The sequence below is a fragment of the Solanum lycopersicum genome, chromosome 11 (genome assembly GCF_036512215.1).
Source record: "Solanum lycopersicum chromosome 11, SLM_r2.1".
NCBI classification, from domain to species: Eukaryota; Viridiplantae; Streptophyta; class Magnoliopsida; order Solanales; family Solanaceae; genus Solanum; species Solanum lycopersicum.
Window position 1 is genome coordinate 13,357,908 of NC_090810.1, and position 20,132 is coordinate 13,378,039.

The 20,132-nt window shown below is 33.5% G+C and overlaps 1 protein-coding gene across 1 annotated transcript; it reads right to left on the reverse strand.

The window, feature by feature from the left end:
- Positions 1-6,798: 6,798 nt before the first annotated feature.
- Positions 6,799-18,716, reverse strand: LOC101253343 (uncharacterized). The gene is made up of 11 exons (XM_004250371.4): positions 18,047-18,716; positions 16,981-17,028; positions 16,743-16,898; positions 16,538-16,584; positions 14,938-15,094; positions 14,779-14,840; positions 14,448-14,646; positions 13,243-13,332; positions 8,856-8,986; positions 8,640-8,760; positions 6,799-7,944 (listed from the first exon to the last, which is right to left on the reverse strand). The coding sequence occupies exons 1-11, from the start codon at positions 18,518-18,520 to the stop codon at positions 6,940-6,942; spliced, it is 2,490 nt and encodes an 829-aa protein (XP_004250419.1). The 5' UTR covers positions 18,521-18,716; the 3' UTR covers positions 6,799-6,939.
- Positions 18,717-20,132: the final 1,416 nt, after the last annotated feature.

Sequence of the window (20,132 nt, forward strand, 5' to 3'; positions counted from 1 at the left end):
CAATGTTCTAATACCAATTTCTTGGGAAAGGCAAGCACAAAATAGATATGTGCACAACAAAGGCGATAACGAAAGAAATCCAACTCAAAACTTTTCCTTCTATTTGAACCAAGAGAAGAAAAAATAATGTAAGAATAAAATAGTTTGGGGCAGAAAACAAACCAGCCAAGCAAGAAAAATAAATCAACACAAGAGACGCCAAATTAAACGTGGAAAACCTCATCGGTGTGAAGAGTAAAAACCACAAGACTAAAGCTCCACTATAATTAACAAGAGTAAAAAAAAGTGTCCTTCAAAATGGTCACCAACAAAGTGCCAAACATTGAGCAACACAGCTACAAGATAACAACAAAAACTAGAGGAATAAGAGAAGCAAAAACACCAAACCGCAGCTACTATTCATGAGCTAAAATCTGGAGCTAAATGACTCCAAATCACCCTATATTAGTTCCCAATGAAATATTAAATTGAAAGGAACACGCTATCCAAAAATTAGCTCAATCAGACAAGAAACGAAGTGGGAATCGCGATTTGAAAATAGATGCTAAGGCTTGTGCGAAAATCTGCACTTTCTCACTTTTCTCTCTATATTGGCTGCTCTCAACTCTTGTGATTCTCTTCAAAATAAGACCTAAAATAAAGTCTTACATATGCACCATAATATTGGGCTTATGGGAAGAAGTAGGTTTGTCAAAGTTGGGTTGATTTTATCCACAGAGAAAAGGATGGAAGACAAAACCTTGGACTTTAATTCATCCACATAGGAAGGGTAAAAGGCCCAAACCCAACAGAAAGAGTGTGTTCACACTACAACAAATGTATTTTAGCGGCAATTGATACTCTTTGTATATGTCCCTAAAGTATTTAGCAATAGTAATTCTAATGGAACTTAATTAATACAGGTGAAGATTTTAACACTCTTTATTAATGTCAATATTTAATGTCGTTAAAAGTTATTTTTGTTATAGTGTCACTATCTTTTTCATGTCAATAGATGCCAAAAAAAATGAGTATAAATAATCTAGAAATTAAAAAAAAAACATCGGCACCACTAATAAAAAAACATGCATCATATGAGATGTCATAATTGCCTTTCCTTTATTATCTACTCTTTGTTAATTGTGGGCTTTTAGTTGTGAACTAAAGTAGTTTTCTGTTAAACTTCTCAAGAGAAATAATTATGATATAATTGTTAGAATTAATGCATTCACTTCAGACTTTGATGTTTAGTATTTCAATATTATCTCTTAGTTTCTTAAGAAGTCTTTTAGGATTTTATAATACATGTATCTACTAATTTGTGATACATGTATCCAGTTAATTGTGCAAGATTTTTTGTTTTCTATTTTGAGTAGTATAAATAGTGATGTTATTAATGATTGTAATTATCTCAAGTGGCCTTAAGTAGCCTATATAAAACTTGAGTATTCTTTAAAGATAGTATTCTTCTTTCATATTTTCTACAAATTGGTCTCAAGAGCAGGTTTCGTTCTTAATCTGGGGTTAGGTGAAGAAAAATATCGCATCCAAAACAAAAGAAGTTGTTGATTCTTCAATTGTTCTTACTCCATTTTTTGATGGAGCTGATTGAATACCCGAAGATAAGAATGAGAATACATTTGAAAGTTGAAGGTTTATGGAATAGTTGCAAATGTCTTTGAACAGATAGACAACAATGGTGATCTTATAGCAGTAGAGATGAAAAATCTTGAGGCTAAGAATCGTGAAGATGCAACCTTGAGCAAAATCCAAATGAGGTCTCAAGAGCATATTTTGCAAAAAATTCTACTTTTGAGACTGCAAAGAAAGCTTGGGATTCTCTGGAAACTGGGGTGAATGTTGACGACAATGTACGCACTATAAGTCTTCGAACTCTTACAAGAGAGTTTGAAAATTTGAAGATGATAGAATATGAAAAAATAGATGAATATTACACAAGAGTCATGAACATTGTTAATGAAATGAGAAATCATAGTGATACAATTTTTGACAAACAAGTTGTAGAAAAGATTTTAATCAGTGTCCCAGAAAAGTATGAGTACATTGTTGCTAACAATGAGGAGACGAAAGATCTTCTAAGTTTTTCATCAAAGAGCTAGTTGGATCATTTCATGCACACGTGAACCAAAGATTTTTTTGTGAAGATTAACCTGAAGAGACGACTTTCCAGTCTAAAACAAATGAGAATTCCAAAAATTTCTCAAAAGATCAACAAAAGAAGAATTACAATCCAAAAAAGAAGTAGGAGTGATGATTCTTCTATGAAGGTTGAAGTAAAAAGTGAGAAAAGTACTGGTTTTGTTTGTAAAATTTGCAAAATGACTAATCACAATGCAGAAAAATGTTGGCACAAAGGGCCCCAATGTAACTTTGCAAAATATTTGACCACACTGAGAATGATTGTTGGCACAAGCAACAGGAGCAAACAAGTTTTTGTAAAGAACAGGAGGTAGAAATGGAAGAAAATCTTTTTTGTGCTTCTCAATGTGATCTTTCAGCACAAAGTAATGAATGGTATGTTGATAGTGGTTGTAGCAATCACATGACTGGAGAAGAAAAAGTTTTCCTCTCGATTAATAATAGGATCAATACTAAAGTGAGAATGGAAAATGGAGTCGTAGTTGATGCAAAAGGTAAAGGTATCATTTCAATCAACATGAAAGGGAGCATTAGCAAATTCATGATGTTCTTTATCTTCCTGACTTGAAAGAAAATTTGCATAGTGTTGGTCAAATCATGAAAAATGGTTATTCTCTTGTATTTAGAGATAATTATTGTAAGATTTATGATAAAGAGACAAATAAAATCATTTTTAAAGTAGAGATGATAAAAATTAAATTGTAGTTACAATTTCATTGCAATGCATTCAAAAATGAAGTTGTAGATGATTCATGGCTTTGGCACGAAAGATTTTGTCACTTGGATTTTCATGATTTGAAACTTCTCATGATAAAAATGTAGAGTGACATTTATCAAAGATGCAACTTTGTCGGTGTGAAGAAAGAAAATTATGAAGAGGCAATAAAGCATGATGTATGGAAGAAAGCCTTAGCAGAAAAAATTTGAAAGATTGAGAAAAATAAGACTTAGGCATGTGTGGCTATACTCATAGAAAGAAAGTTGTAAGTCTAAAGTGGATTTGCAAAATCAAACTCAATGAAAAGGGTATATTCAAAAACACAAGAGAAAGGCGAAATTCAATTGCAATTATTGCCACACAAGAGAATAACTTACTGACATCTTCACCACAACATTTCCAAGTGAAAAGTTTTGACATCTTCGAGAAGGCATTGGAGTTTTCAATCAAATACATTAAGGGGGAGTGTTGGAATTAATGCATTCACTTCATACCTTGATGTTTAGTATATTAATATTGTCTCTTAGTTTCTCAAGAAGACTTTTAGGATTTTGTAATATATTATCTAGTAATTTGTGATACATGTATTTTAAGTGATATAAATAGTGATGTAATTGATGATTGTAATCATCTCAAGTGGTCTTAAGTAGACTATATAAAACTTAAGCAATCTCTAAAGATATCATTTTTCTTCCATATTTCCTACATTAATTTCAATTTTGGTACAAGGTAAACATTTGGTTAAATGCACCACTTTTATTCCACGCACCAAATTATTATGTACAAAATATGTTTTTACTGAAAATAGTACATTGTGTTGAAAAATAGGTACAAATTTTAGCTAAACATATGGAGAGTTGTGTTCACCCATTTCATAAACAAAACATATCTTCTCATTTGATCGTTTATCAATTAAGCTATATTGTTCTCTTAAATTAACAATAAACAATTCTATATGATAAATAAACTAGGTTAATAAATTGTGCTTCGTGCGGTTGTAAACTACGTCAATAATTTATTTCTAAACATTTGATAATATAAGTGTTTTCGAGAGGGTACATCCTACGATAACTTGTCTTGAATGTTTTATCCAAAGAAAAAATAAAATGTTTTGTTAATCTTAAAACGAAAAAATTTTAATTGTAAGTGTTTATGAATTTTGTTATTAATTCTTCATTTTACTATAGTTGTCCATCACCTAACTCTTTAGAAAAGATATGTAATTGTTTCTTTGACTATATTTGTATTTTCAAAAAGTGATACAGACATTTTATTCATTAGTTGGCGAGAGTTTTTCTCCTCTTCAAGGCCTCTACATATAGTATCTAAATATTATACATCTTATAAAATTAGTTATATACTTGATAAGTTAATAAAAATATAAAGCACATCTGTTGGAGTTCAATGAAATAATGTATGTCGCTCAAACAATTTGGATTAAATGATGTTTTGGCAAGTCCCTTATTCAAAATCATACGCAGTAGATGATACTACTTTGATAGACAAAAGACATATTTGTTATTTATTTTTCGGATCAATATTGTAAAAACATTATTCTTTTGGGACTTTTAATCTAAAGCTTATAAGGAGATAATTATTTCTTTAATATTTGATTAATATAGATTCATCCTACTTTAATGGGTAATTCATTGACTCTAACCAAACATTTGAACCTCAAACTTTGATTAAGGTTGAGTACGATATTACCATCCTACTAAATTTATTTATTTTTTGAAAGTCATTAATCTATTGAATGTCTCGATAGGATAGAAAGTTTAATAAATAAATCTCCAAGGTAGTGTGGAATTACCATAGTTTTTGACACTCAAAGTCCCTTCTTGAACATCTCATGGATTATTTAATCACTGAAAACTCTATAAAGATCAAAGTCATTTATTTTACAAGTGTAAAAATTATAATCTACATGACTCCAATAGTCTAATGATTACATCAAACTCTTAACTAACATATATTTTCTTCAAATAATGATCAAAAGTATAAACATAAACAAAAAAAATTTAAAACATCTACTCAAAAATAATAAAATAAGCATAAATTAATTACCGTAAAAAATATACCAGGATGTGTAATAATAAAATGAAACATAAAGGAAAAACTTGAGCGCACTGAATGGAAATTATTCCTTAAGGAAATTATTTCAGAACGGTTCTATTCATCAGTTTGTTGATTCAAAAACAACGGTGTCATTAAGTCAATCAATAGTAAAAAAGTGCAAAAGGAGAAGATTTAGGATTTCCGTTGTTTTAAAATGACAGAAAATCACTTTTTCATAGCTAACAAAGGGTAGTATGAATAAATATTCATTATGTCTTATTGAAAAGGGTGCAACTCTTTAGACAAGTCATAATCTTTCATAAAGTCATTATTTTTCATAAAAAGTTCCAACTCTTCATAGAAATTGCAACTCTTCGTTAAAGTTGCAACCCTTCATAAAAGTCACAACTCTTCATAAAAGCCGCAACATTTCATAAAAAGTCAAACTTATTGTAAAAGTTGCAAATTTTCATAAAAGTCAAAAAATCCATAAAAGGGGAGGCTAATTTTGTAAATATTTAGGTTTAAGTCATCTACGGCCCCCTAAAGGTGTCTTTATATTTCATTTAGACACCTCAACTATTGTTTGTATTCATTGAACACCTATATTATTCAAAAACATGTGTCTATTAAGCACACAATGTTGATATTGCTAAATAAATGCATCTCGCTGCATGAAAGCGCGTGAACATGTCTCAAAAAATTTTAAATATTTTTTTTATCAATAATAAACTTCTACCTTTTTCCCTTCTAATGACACTTGGCATTTAATTAATTAACATAACAAATACACCTTTGCGTTACAATATCCGAAAAGAAAACAAACCCACCCCCACTCCCACCCCCCACCCTGTTCCCTGTTGGCTATACCAACAATTGTCGTCTTCTTCACTCCATTTTAATCATTGTAAACTCTGTGTTGGTTCTTTATTTTTTATTTTTTCGGTCTTTATAAATTAAAAAAATGAATCTGCTAAGTGTTCAACGAACTTGCAAGAATAAAAAAAATTAATCGGACATCATAATTTTAAAGGCAACCCTCGTTCATCTCTATTTTCGACTTCGATAAACAAACATCACCAATCATCAAAATTATAAAATAATATCAGAAAATTGATATTATTCTTTCAAATCCTCCCGATTTCTTCGTAATTAATTTCAAAATAATTTATCAAAGTTAATTTATTTTTCACAATAATCACTCCATTAATCTATAATAATGTATGATAACTAATGAAGAAGAAGAAAGGACAAATAATTCAATGACTGGGGACAGATTTGTTTTGTTCTTTCTTTTTTCAATACCGCAGGAGGTGTCGGTCGACTTCAGGAGAAGAAGAAAGATGAATGGTTCCTGTGGGATGTTGGGGGAGGAAAATTTTTTTCTTTTCTTTTTGTTAATCAATTTTTTTGAAAAATTAAAGGTTGGAATTTTAAAAAAAATGAAAATCCAATAAATTGGTCATGTGCCACATGTTAAAGTTTTATTGGTTATTTTTCAAGACAATCTGTGTGAACTACACACTAATTTAAAAGTTTTATCATCATTTTGTGTTCAATAAGTACATATTCATTAATATTAGAGTGTCTAATTATATACTAGTCATAGTTGAGGTGTCTAACTGAATTATATGAACAACTTTAAGAAACCACATGTGACTTAAGCCAAATAATGAAATTAAAAAAGTATCTTGATTTTTGGTGACACCACATAAGCAAGCCTACTTTTATATAAATATATGATTTATCAAGAATCTTTTTGCACACTGTAAAAGGCAGCTCTTGGAAATCGACATGTTCACTAAACCAGTTATAATCGAGAAACCAATCCCCATCAAATATAATGAGAGAGCGGTGAGCAATAAACAGAAAAGAAATCAATAAAGTACCATCAATCAAAAGTATATATAAATAGAAAACAATGTTACAAGAAAAAGCATTAAGAAACCAGAAAATCTTACACTAATTAATCTGAAAATGTAAACAAAATCATGAGCTTAAGCTCCTCAAAGATCCTAAAGTTCATTTCACTTTCCCCGGCCTCCCTTGTTGCCAGCTGCTGAAGCCTTTCCTGAGCCTTTTCCTTTTTGGTTGCCCTTCTTCCCCTTGTCCTGCTGCTTCTTCTTTTTCATTCCATGCTTTCTTGCATCTTTTTTCATTCTTGGATCAACAAGGACTTTTCCCTTGCCAACCTTAACTTGAACTCCTTTCTTTGCCACTACATATTCCCTTTCTGGTTTTTTTGTTGACGATGCCTTCCTGTATAGCTGTTCAATCATTTTTCTCTTTGAACCTTCAGAGATTTCAGTTTGGTCTGATATTGTGTTAGCTTTCTTCCTAAACTTCTCTAGCTTTCTATGTGCTGCCCGTTTCTTACGAGCTTTGGCTTCTGCAACCTTCTTTGCAGGCCGAGCATCAATTGCTTTAAATTGAGCTCTCATTGCAGCAATCTCCTCTTTTGTCACGGGTTTCACTGGCTGGAAATTTCTCTTTTCCTCATCAACGAACCACTTTGGCAACCCCTCATCGTGGAACATATATCTGTTGTAAGCATCATCAATCATTTCTTCTCTAGGCCTTTTCTTCAGCATCATTTTTGCTGTAGCCAATATTTCAGCCTTGGTTTCAATATCGTCATCAGATTCATCAGAAGATGAGTCACTAGAATCAGTAGCAGGAGCAGGAACAATCTCAAAATCATCATCTGTCTTAGAAGCTGAGACCTGTAAATTTGTTTTTTTCCTCGTCAGATCTTTAGTTTCTCCCTGCTGTTTATCATTTGTCAGTTCCTTAGATTTTTGGATCTTCTTAGCCCCTCCATCTATTTGCATTTCATCATCACTGTCATACTTGTCCAAGACATCTTGCTCTTCTGCTTCAGCAAAAACATCTTGAGTAAACCACTTCTTCACAATCTCCTCCTGAGGTGGTGCATCCTCAAGGGGCACAACAAGAGGGTTGACTTCATTATCTTCCATGTCACTCTCAGAGTCTTGAGCAGAATCAATCATCATGCTATCATCATTGTCATCCTGGAAAGAAAACAGCAGCACTACCATTAATGCAAAGAAAGACAAAAGAAAGATAAACTTCCGAGTAACTTGAAGAGCTATGTGGGAAAAAAAAAATGCTGTACAAATTTTTTTAGATGATTTATGAAAGACACTTGGAAAGTTTAAGATAATGATCAAAATTTCATTCAACCCTTCTATGTAATCCTAAGTTAAAGGACAGACAGGATTTAGTTAAATCAATTTGAATTTGTCTTTTATTTTGGTAAAAACTGAATCTTACCAAATCTACAACTCAGTTAATATATTTGAAATCTACATGGCACTGTATTACAACTCATAAGTTGTTGTAATACAGGAAATAGATGTAAACAATAACAAATCAAGTATATAGGAAGGAGATGAAGCTGTGCCTAGTACTCCCTGGGGCAAACACAATCCAGATTTGGAGTCTCTTACAGATCAATTTTGATCCAGAAGAACAGGAATTAAATCTTTGCCAAACTAGAACAAAGCTCAAACAAGTTAAAGCTCCCACTAAATCCAGCAGAGCATCATCAATTAAGCACTAAAAGAATGACCTCTATTGAATTTATATAGAGAGTACTTGTTGAAGGAAACAACAAACTCTCTCCCATAGCAAAAGGAAACAGGAAAAGAACTAAAGAGAGGATGTACGGATAAGAATTTCGTAGTGCAACTTAAACCTCACTTACCTGCAGATCATCCTTCAAGTGTGCTTGTTTGGATCGCTTTCTCTGTTTTGATTTACCTTCCACTCTACCCAAATACCGTTCATAAGCCTCATCAAATAATGCCTCAATATTATCATCATGTCTGAAAATGAAGGGAAAAAGAGACCTTGTAGCTTTAGAAGTTTACAGACAACAATCAATTAAAGAAGTAGATCCGCAAAGAGCTGGCCATAATACCTTCTGCGTTCGTCTTCAGAGTCCAGATCGCTGGATGAATGTTCCTGGGCTTCCTCGTCACTTTCATCGCTTACCTCAGTAGTTTCTTTGTCGTATTCACTGTTATCAACAACTACAAGATCTTTCTTACCCTGAAATGTTTTTCAAATGCATGTGAAGAATATAATTAACAAATGTTACAGCAGACTCTTCACATAGCAGTAAAAATGAATTAAATTGGGTGAAAAGAAAAATTATCAAGATTAGTAGTGAAACAAATCCGCATATCACGTATCTAACAATGGAAAGGATAAGAAAAAATAGCATGTGTTTAGTCTCGGTAAAAAAGCTAGAAAGCATTACTACTATTTTATTTTATTTTGATAATGGTAACTTTACTTCTATATAACCACAGTATACTTCTATATATCCACAGGTATACTACAACCAAAGTGTAGTACACCCCCTTTCAAAAGTATTACAACTTACAACTTGTAATTCAGTTCTGTGCCTTACAAAAAGTTTAAAACATCACAAATATCTTCTGTTTGAGCTTGTAGTTTTAGCTCACACCAAAAATAAAAAAGGCCTAAACTCATTTGAAGATTCTGAATGTTGTTCTGAGTCCCCTCAAAACACCTTTCATTCCTCTCACTCCAAATTGTACACCAAATGCATGCTATTTTAAGGATTATTCTCAATAGGGTTTAAAAGATAGATGAAAAAAGTTGGGAAAAAAGGGAGAGATAACCTTTAAGTCTTGCTAAGTGGAACACTTAGGGCCCGTTTGGATGGGCTTAATAAAAGCAGCTTTAAAAAGGTACTTTTAAAAGTGCTGAAACTTATTTTTAAAATAAGCAGTTATGCGTTTGGATAAAAGTGCTGAAATTGTTATGTCAAACGTGAAAAGGGAAAAATGGAAGAAAGAAATGTTAGGGTTATATGGGTAATTTGGAGATTGTATAAAAATATTAAGCACAAAAAGATAAAAATGTGGTCAACTTAAAACAGCTTATAAGCTAAAAAAAAAAAGAGCACCCCTACCCCAGCTTTTAACTTTTGGCTTAAAATAAGTTTTTTTCAACTTAAAATAAGTTGTTTTGAGTATTGCCAAACAGCTAAATACGTCAAAAACCAGCTTTTAAGTCAGTTTGACCAGCTTTTAAGCTGAGCCAAATAGGCTCTTAAAGTGGTCCCATTTTGAGAGCCAATAAAGATATCACTCTTACCTTGCATTTTATTCAAGGTTGACGCATCCGCCTTATAGAAAAGATGTGTTTCTTATTTCTTATTATATAATATGATAACCCCTCCTATTTGCTGCGTCTTACAGTCCTTTTCTGCCATGGTCCAAAGCAATACTCTTCAAATGTCATTCTCTCTCTCTCTTTGTTTGCTGTTCAGCGTCTGCCATGTTAAGGATGGTCCAAAGCAACCCCAAGAAATTACTGTCCAACAGTGGTCCTGGAAGTATCAACTTCATCCCTATTTTCCTTTCTTCTCTAAGTTGCGCGGACTCTTCATTTTTGCAGGCGAACCTGTCTCGACACGACTCAGGTGCGGGGTGCGTGTCGGATTCGGTCAATCCAATCCGTACACTTTGACCGAAGCCGAGAAAAGATTGGGTAAGAAAAAATCAATTTCCGACGACGTAAAGATTACAAAGCTTGAAAAAGTATAGAGAATAGATAATAGAAGAAGAGAAAATCAGTTTCCGGCGACAACGACGGAAAGTTGAGAACAACAAAGAACTGAAAAGAGAAGAAGAGATTTTTTTCTTGAAAGTTGGACCAAGTAAAAGAAATATGTATTTTTCTTGAAAGTTGAAACAAGTAAAAAGAATAGCCTTTTTTTAATTTTTCTTGAAAAGTACATACTTTTTCTTGAAAAGTTACATTGACTTTTCTTAAATAAGTACATGGTCTGCAGGGAGCCAGAGAAAGGGTTTTTTTTAAAAAAAAATAATAAGTGTAGTTTTATTTAGTACTTAGTATATATATTAAAGTGTGTTAGTACTCTTACGTATACTCAATTGTATTACATAAAATGGGATGAATGAAGTAATAAAATTCATACCATTAAATTATACTATAAGTCATATTAAAATTTCCTTTTTAAATAGAGATTCGATTGGAAACAACTTTACCTTGTATAGATAAAAGATAAGGTATTTATACATTTTACATCTACAAATTTCATTGTAAAATTATATTAAATATATTATTATCATTATTTTGTTAAAATTTTAAATATATTATTATTATTTTGTTAAAATTTCAAATTTTAACACGTAATGTATAAATTTTAAATCCACGCAGACTAGACGTTATAAGCTATAAGATTAAGAAGTAGAATATCTTCGTAACTATATTTTTATAATATTGAAATTTTTTAGTCGTATCCCCGCACCCGTATCCAAACTCGGATTCGCACCCAAGAATCTTAAAATTTGGATTTCGCCGAATCCGACTCTCGGATGCGCATCCGTCTCGGATACCCGCACCCGAGTCCGAGCAACTTAGTTTTTTCTTATCTCGTCTCCGCACAATACACCCTCACACTTCCTTAGAATGCTCTGAGATTTTCCCAACTGTATGATGGTCAACCAGATACACCAACTTTTTACTTGGTGGACGCCATAGGCTTCTAAATGTCCACAAGTTACAGACATCCATATTGCTTATTGAACAAATGTGGAAATTGAAATGGTGTGCTTCCTGAACACTCTTTATATTTTTGGTTCAATAGTTTATTTTTTAAACGAGTGTGTAGTATATAAATTTGGAGAGGGGGTGGATTTAACTTCCCCTATTCTCTGTATCCTTGAAATCTCAACCACGTCACAAATGCTCAAAAGCACATATCCCCTGCTGCTATCCTACAAACCACATACCTCCAAACACTATCCACTGCACCTTTCTATTTAAAGAACTAAACTAATTACATCATGGATAATTCTTTAGGGTATATTATAACATATAAATTTAATCATTAACATTCACATCTATGAAATGTCGTATCCTATAAAAAATGTTATGGTTCTAAATATCAATTTACTTCTACCCGCAGAAAGATTCTAAAGCAACTTGACAACTGTAATTAGTCAGTCACCAATATTAGCTGATATAGCAAAATAACTAAACCATAAACCAGGGAGGGTTGTCCATCAGAAATCTAGCAACTTATAGCAAGTGCATGTTTGACAGAGTGGTTATAATTTTTAAAATTTAATGGTTCATATTAAGAACCTAAAAGTTAAATCGATCAAATGTATATTTAACATACATTTTTTTTTCATAATCGTACACCCATCTAGCCGAAATCCTACATACGCCCCTGATGGCACTCAATTTTTTCAAAATTTCCTCCCTCCATATTAACCAAAAATACCAAATGGAGGCATCTTCCATAACCTCTTTTTCTAACCTCCAATATGTATGTCTACCAACTTTCATCACTACTTTAGAATATAAGATTTATTGATGAAACTAGCAGAAAGTGGGCAAATGTGGGTCTACTCCTTGTGTCCTCTACATAAGCAACAATAAATATTATGATACGCATCTCCTCAAATTATCTTCTTTCAGAATAGCATCCCACTAGATGCACCCAAAAAAGAACTAACCTTCAACCGTTCTATAGCATCCACAATGATTCCAAAAGGGTTCCATCAAATCACCTCAATAAATTGGCTGGTTATGATATAACCTTTGAATCAATGTTTACATCTCAAATTTAAGATCCTGTATGGATATGTCGAAAGTTAAATTCCAGAAAATCTGCTACCTTCCTTGCTAAAAAGCTCCCCTACATTCCTGTCATTTCAGAGAAAATCTAAAATTGGGAAACCATAATTCAATTTTATGTTACATTCCTTTTTCTCCCAGAATCTCAAATTACCATTTCCAACTAAAAGCAAGTGAATTCAGAAGACCCTTTTAAAATCAAAATCACCTGTTGACCCTTTTCACCAGCTTGTTCAGTATGTTAAAGAACCCCTTCAGAGAACAACCCATGTTGATCAATTCACATATGCTTTCAGAATGTTGTTTAGCTATCAAGATTCAGTAGAGCGAATTCTTCCTATCACAAAATGCTCCTCTAAAGCATCATCCAACTAAACTACCACAAATTTCATAACACGAACTTAAAGCAAATATATAAATAAATCAAACCTAACAAAAAATAGACAAGTTGATATTATCACATAGCAACTATTTCGGTTTCTAGCAACAATATCTAGCTGATATCTAGATGTAGATTTTCTCAAATACACCAGACTTCATCTAGACGTTGAAGAACAGAGCTTTCAACCAGATAAAACTTCTAGGAAAAACAATTTCTCTGTAAAGGTCGCATCCAGTCCACTAGTGCAAATGATATATCAAGGATCTAAGTGTGAAAGTACCTTGATGGAAGATAGAGAGAACAAATCCTGATCACCATAGCCATCCTCTGTCGCGTCGACTTGTATCCCAAGTGCCTTGCGTGCTTTCTCCTGCAATCAAAAAAATAAAGGGGAAACAATCAGTGAAATAGATCCCATGTGACTACTTCATGATTTTAGGGAAGTAACAGAAGTTGTTGGAGGGTATATATCAATTCAAGAAACCACTACCAGATTTTGGTCTAGTGTTAAGAGCACAACAAGTGATGTGTGAATTAGGCGCTTGTCAGAGATTGAAATCTTTTCTCTTTTTACTAAAAAAAAGGTAAGAGTTGTATTCTTCAGCATTAAGGGTGTGCTGAGTACTTCCAAAGAGATGCAAGTTATTCCCTTAATTACATAGATCCTAGGAAATCTACCAACTGTTCTACTTGTTCTATACCATCTTCTTTACACCAAAAATACAACATGTTGATGCAATTTTCTTTAACCTTCTGAATAGTGTTAGTAATATTCTCATGACACCTGAGGATTCTTTCTCTCAAAATAGCCAGCCAGAACAAGCCGGTAATATAGACCACTTCGTCACAGGCTGAATCTGACTGCACAAAAAAGGCTGGTATTTAAGTGGAGAAGTGTAGTGGGACAGACCATCATCCACCGTGTCTCAAACCAAGAGCCGATGGACTCGAGGATTTCTCAGTTACAAAAAAAAATAAAGAAACCCTAATGTCAAGACATCTACCAAATAATTCTTAGTAGCAGTTTAATTTTCCCAGAATGCCCTGGTGTGAGTTTCAGTCATTGCCCTAATGTCAAGACTTCTACCAAATAATTCTTAGTAGCAAGTTTAATTTTCCCAGAATGCCCTGGTGTGAGTTTCAGTCATTGCCCTACACAAGCAATCAAACAAATAATCAACTTGGCTCTGAACTGCAACTTTATCCAGGCTCTACTTAAGACTAATTCGTTTTATAGCTAAGATACCCTGAAGAAAAGATTTTTGGGGTTAAAAACTTGAAATGCATGAAAGTGCACTTGTTTTCTCAAGGGAAAAGCACAAAAATCACAATTTGGGATACTTGTTTGTCCATTAAATCTTCTGAGTTCAACAGAAAATATCAATCCCCACATGATGTTGTATGGAACAGTCTTAACTATGTGTAAACAACAACAGCAAACCAAAACAGAAATTGAAAGAGACTTGGTGAAGCATATGCATAAACCTTGGCTCGTCTTTTTGCTTGAAGTTTCTTCTCTTTTTTCTGTTTTTTCTCCAAAATATTGGTTTTCTCCTCTATTTCATTGAGAACTCTTTCATCTTCATCTTCACCTTCATCTTCACCTTCTTTGCTCTCACTTTCAACAACTGTTGGGGTCTTTATTTTTTCAGGAGATAAAGCTTTTCTTATCTGCATACGCCACCTAGTAAAAATGCATCATAAAATCATAAGAGGAACATAAAAGAATGAGAATACAGAATAATGTAACTAAATTCATTCAAGAACTTTGAGCATCCCAAAAAGGAAAGGTGCTAAAAAGGTTTCTGTTTCATACTTTAAGAGATACTTGAATTCTTGCTTTGCAAGAACACGCAAATCATCACATAGAGATTTAACCTGACACAAAAATTGAAGTGTAAGGCTAACGATAGCAAGCAACTACAGTATCTAGCAACAACAGGCTATAGCCTAAAATAGACCACACGTAATATACCTCCTCTGTTGTGAGAGTGTGGTCTCTAATGGCCAAACAGGCAGGATCATCAAAGCTCATTGAAGAAAATGTACCAAGGACCTGAACAGGGTTATCAGACCATACAAAATCTACAACTGAGCACACCTTCCTTAGGACTGTGGCTCCATCTTCGTACCTGCAAGGTTCATTTTATACAAATGTCATATGGATGCAAGTCTGATGAGATAATTCATGCATCTGAAAATAGAAAGAAGGAAATCAATTAGCTCAAATCTTCGCCCGGATTAGTTCTAATAATGACAAACCCATTAGACTGAATCAAAGTTAACATCAATCATTTGACAGCTGGCAATTAGTTAGAAATTCAAATGTCAAGGTCTACTGAAATGACATCATCTATTAATGATGGATAATAAAAAGGATGAGCCGGGGATACTAAGCTAGCATCTGGCCATAGATTTTGGGACTAGATTTTGAAAAGTTTATCTTCAAATAGCTGTTTTGCCATGAAATTTTATTGAATTTCGAAAGCTTCAAATCTGCGAACTTCAATTATTTTTGGTTTAAAAGACTTCCACACACAACTTCAAAATTCCAAAAATTACAACTTCAGATACTCAAATTTTCAAGTGTAATTAAAAATATATGGCCAAACAAGATCTAAGAGGTTTCAGATGTTGCCCCAACAATAAAAGGCTCTAAAACGGACTAGTAGAAGTTGAGGCTGGAATTATTAGTGAAGTCTGAGAGCAGACAAAGCAACCTGAGAGCTTCACTATCAACTCAGTGCATGATTCTCATTAATACATGCAAAGAAAGATATTTGGAGAGTGAAATCTTCAGCATCAGACAGATAAACAAACATCCAGTTTATTTTGATGGAACAAAATTAGTCATAATCCACCGTCCAGCAAGACCATGAAGGAAGTGAAGCAGGCCAAGTTTTAGGAAGAATAAAGAACAAACTATTGCGATGCTGCCAAAGGCAAGAGCCCCACAAACTCACACATTTCTCTCGCTGTCACCATACACTCTGTCTTCTCACATTCATCATTTGACAATGTTACACTCTTTTCAGTACTCAAACTACTTAGTAACCTCTCAACCTGTTGTGCCCATTGTCAGATATTTGTTTTTCACTTTGCTAATACTTGCTCAACAAAAATTTCACCAGAACTCAACCCATGTGACGAAACCAAAATTAAAAGGAATAAACAACTTATTTTAAGCAAACTATCTTTATCATTGTATACTGCATCTCTTCAAATGAATGGCCACCTATTATCATTATTTAGCCAAAAAAGACAGATTCAGCTTCTCCGAATTCAAGCTTGTATGAGAAGAAGGTCAAGCATCCACATATATACTAAATCTAGTGAATTGTTTACTTGTCAAAAAGGACAAACACATCATCTGCCTCCCTGCCTCAGTTCCACTACAAGGGCATATTCCGGGAAGTTTCAAAAGCAGAATGGATTACAAAGTTCAAGCTCCCAAAAATCTATGCACAAATAACATGTTTCTATGATTTGATTATAGTCAATAGAATGTCATGTTCCTTTTCATGCACTTGAAACAATTATTCAAATGCATAAATAGACAGCAAAATAGGATATACCCATCACGGTGTCTCTTCTGCTTCGTCGCCCCGAGTACATCAATCACCTGATTAAGTATACACAAGAAGCTCAATGAGATTACAGGAGTGTCTATATGTTAAGGAAAAGAAAGTGCACGGACCTAGCATGCAAAAGAGATAAAAGGGGGAGGGGTTTAAGGAGAGAGTGTGAGAGAGGACCATAATTCAAAAACTCGTTTAGTACCTTGGGGGGTTCTTTTCCTCCTTGAAAGAGGTGTTTTACATCAAGAAGTCGTGGATCGATCTTTGAAGGAGCTTTATATTTAAAACCTATAATATAAATTTCAGCAGATGCTGAACGACTGGCCAGAGGTTTGTCCACTTCAACTTTTTCAAAAAGCTGTAGATGAAACTCAAAAGTGAGGGATCATTCGTTCCGTTTATACTTGAATATAAAAGTAGGTATAGATGTGGAAAATTACCTGTCTTAGACAGTAAAGAACTGCATTATAATCTTGAGATCTGAAAATCTAAAAGAGAAGATCATATCAGTCTACTGGACAAGTATGTTTGTATGAGAATGAGAAAAAGTATTTTCATCACAATTACGCTCGAATACACATACAAATATGATCATTGTCTCCAAGCAGAAAAAGGAATGAACCTAAAAATGTTATTTGAGGTTGCTTAATAGTGTAAATACCAACAGATCTTACACTAGAGCCAGATTCAACATTGTTAAAAGAGGCCAAGGGCTTTATTTTGGACAAATACATGTGCATACCAAGAGTTTTGCCAACATATGAGGCAGGAATTGTAGCACAATAAATAAACGATAGGCCATGGAAGATAGTTAAAGCAAAGATAAAACCATCAGAATTCATCCAAATACACCATTAGCTTCAGAGATGCACTCAACCATTCAAAAAAATACACTGATGAAACAACGAAAAGAATGATGTATCAAGAAAAAGATTACTAAAAGAACATAGTTATTGAACAGGATAATGACAATGTAGCGCCTAGATAGTTGGCAGCGATGTATGATATGTAGTGCTCGTTCCTTCATGAGGATCAACTTTAAAGGATGCACACTTTGGGAAGCAGAAATACTCAAAGACTAGAAACTAGAATAAAAGAGCACAGCTGTCCGGCAAGGTAAGCCATATGAAGGAAATAGAAAAATTTAATCAGCAACTCAGTTGAAATGACATTTCAAAATTTTCCGACTGTTGTAGGCAAATGGCTGTGTTGAACATAGTTAGAATCCCGGCAACACAGAATAACGTTAATCTAAATTCAAAATTAGAAGTCATAGACTACTAGAGCTTTCTGGCATTACTCCAAATGATTCATACAGGCATAAATAACGAAGAAAACATAAAAACGCCAGTAACCAATTACATTAACTAATAAAGGAACTCATCATTGCAGATCCAGAATCTAATATGACAAAAACACAAAGCTCATAGTAAGACGTACACGGTCTTTTCCACTTTGTCCAACAAGCTTAACATAATCGAAAAAGATTGAATTTTTAGCGAGTACCTTTGTAATAAAAGTCCCTTTTGGAGCCAACAATTCAGTAGCAAGCTTAACCGAATCAATAACCAATGAGTTCTGACTAGTAGCTTCTTTAGCCCAAGCACCACCAACATTAGGGGAACCATCATGAAGAACCAAATCGAAAGCTCTACATCCATTCTCAGCCATAAGTTTCTTAATAGTTGAACGACATTTAGGTGTAGTAATATCCTGTTGAACAGAAATAGCACCACGAATTGGCCTAATTGGATCCAAATCAACACCGATAACAAGACTACCAACCGGTACATGTTTAACAGCAACTTGCATCCAACCCCCAGGTGCTGCACAAAGATCAAGTACTGATTGTGATGAACGTAGAAAACTGAACTTGGAATCGAGTTGGATAAGCTTCCATGCCGCTCTAGAACGATAACCTTGTTCTTTGGCAAGATGATAGTACTTGTCCAAACGATGCTTTCCTTTCACCTTCCCCATTTCAACCAAGAGGGTTTAACAAGTTTGCTAGGGTTTGGCCCCTGGCCGACTTTATATATGATTTTGTGTTCTTCTCTCACGTGTTGCTCGCGTGAACAACACAAAAGCCTAAAACGTGTAATTGGGTATAAGTAGGAAAATATTAGGGTACTTTCTTTCTTGTATCAGGGTGTGTTTGGTAACAGAAAAATATTTTCGTACAAAATATTTTTTCGAAAAATAAGTGGTTTTTTAATTAGTTTTTTTTCATGTTTGGTTAGTGAGTAAAATATATATTTTTGAAAAAAAAAATTTACATTTTGTTGATAAATGAAAAATATTTTTCAAGAAAATATCTTTTACTTTTTACTTGAGACTAAAAAATATTTTTTAGAAAAATAATTTATGATTCAAAAATTAACTCCGGTAATTGATCTAGGACCCTGGACAAGACCCCGATGACCGATTCAAAATACAATCCTGATATATGATAGGATCAATACTAAAGCACGGTCTTAGTAATATTCATTAAAATCTATATTATAAAATAATACACACACAAGAGATGCATGTGGTCAGTCCTCAAAATGTATTGAATATGGAAGACTATGCACGATTATAACAAGATAACATGATAAATCTAAAAATATAATAATGCAATGATCAAATAAATATAACATAATTTGATCATATAATTTCATAAAACATAGTATAAGGTCATGCATTCTTCTTTAAATAATTATCATTATCGTATCATAAGTCTTTGAGGAAGTCATAAGCCTTTGTGGGAATTCATGTCTTTGAGGAAGTCATAAGCCTATGTGGGAATACCCTTAACCCACATAAATCATATAAGTTATAACTAGAGTTCATTGTATTGTTTCATACTGAAAAAGAGAGAATATTCTACTTTTCACAGTAAAGACCATAATTATGAACTTATATGGATCCACTAGCTAGATTCAACTAAGACTAATTCATACAGGGTACTTAGTTTTGAAACAAGGAGATTGTTACTAAAAATGTAACACCTCGAAACTTGGTAATTTGAGTTGGAAAGAAAATTCTGAAACTTGGCTATTGATGCATGTTGCACGACCCCGCCTACGGACCGTACTAGGTCATAAAGTTTGTAGGAGGGGCAATTGTTGTAAGAGATGCCCAAACCTAGAGGAATTCTTATAGACCACTGTGACAGTTTATAGAAGTATATACAACTCGTAGGAAGGAGTCCAAACTTGGTGATATTTTGATCGACTTTTGGATTATACAATTGGGACCTACGACTCGTAGAAGGGTTTACCAACTGTCGAAAGTGCTCCTGAAAAGTGATTGGAATTTTGGTCTCTAGTACTTTGATTAACGGATGACCAGGACTGTCCACAAAAGCTTGTACGAACTGTAGGCCACCTCTGACAATTTTTAAGTTAGGTTATTTGAGCTATTTCTTATTTTTTCTACACCTAAACTATGCCGTTTTGACCCTATAACTAAGCCCTATTATTGCTTTTACCCTTCAAAGCCTACCTATTTCCCCCTCACTCACCCAAAATCTCTCAAGATTTTCAGTGTAAATTCTCTCCAAGGGTTTTGTCAAGTGGATTAGGGTTCTTCAAACTTTTGAATCTCTTCC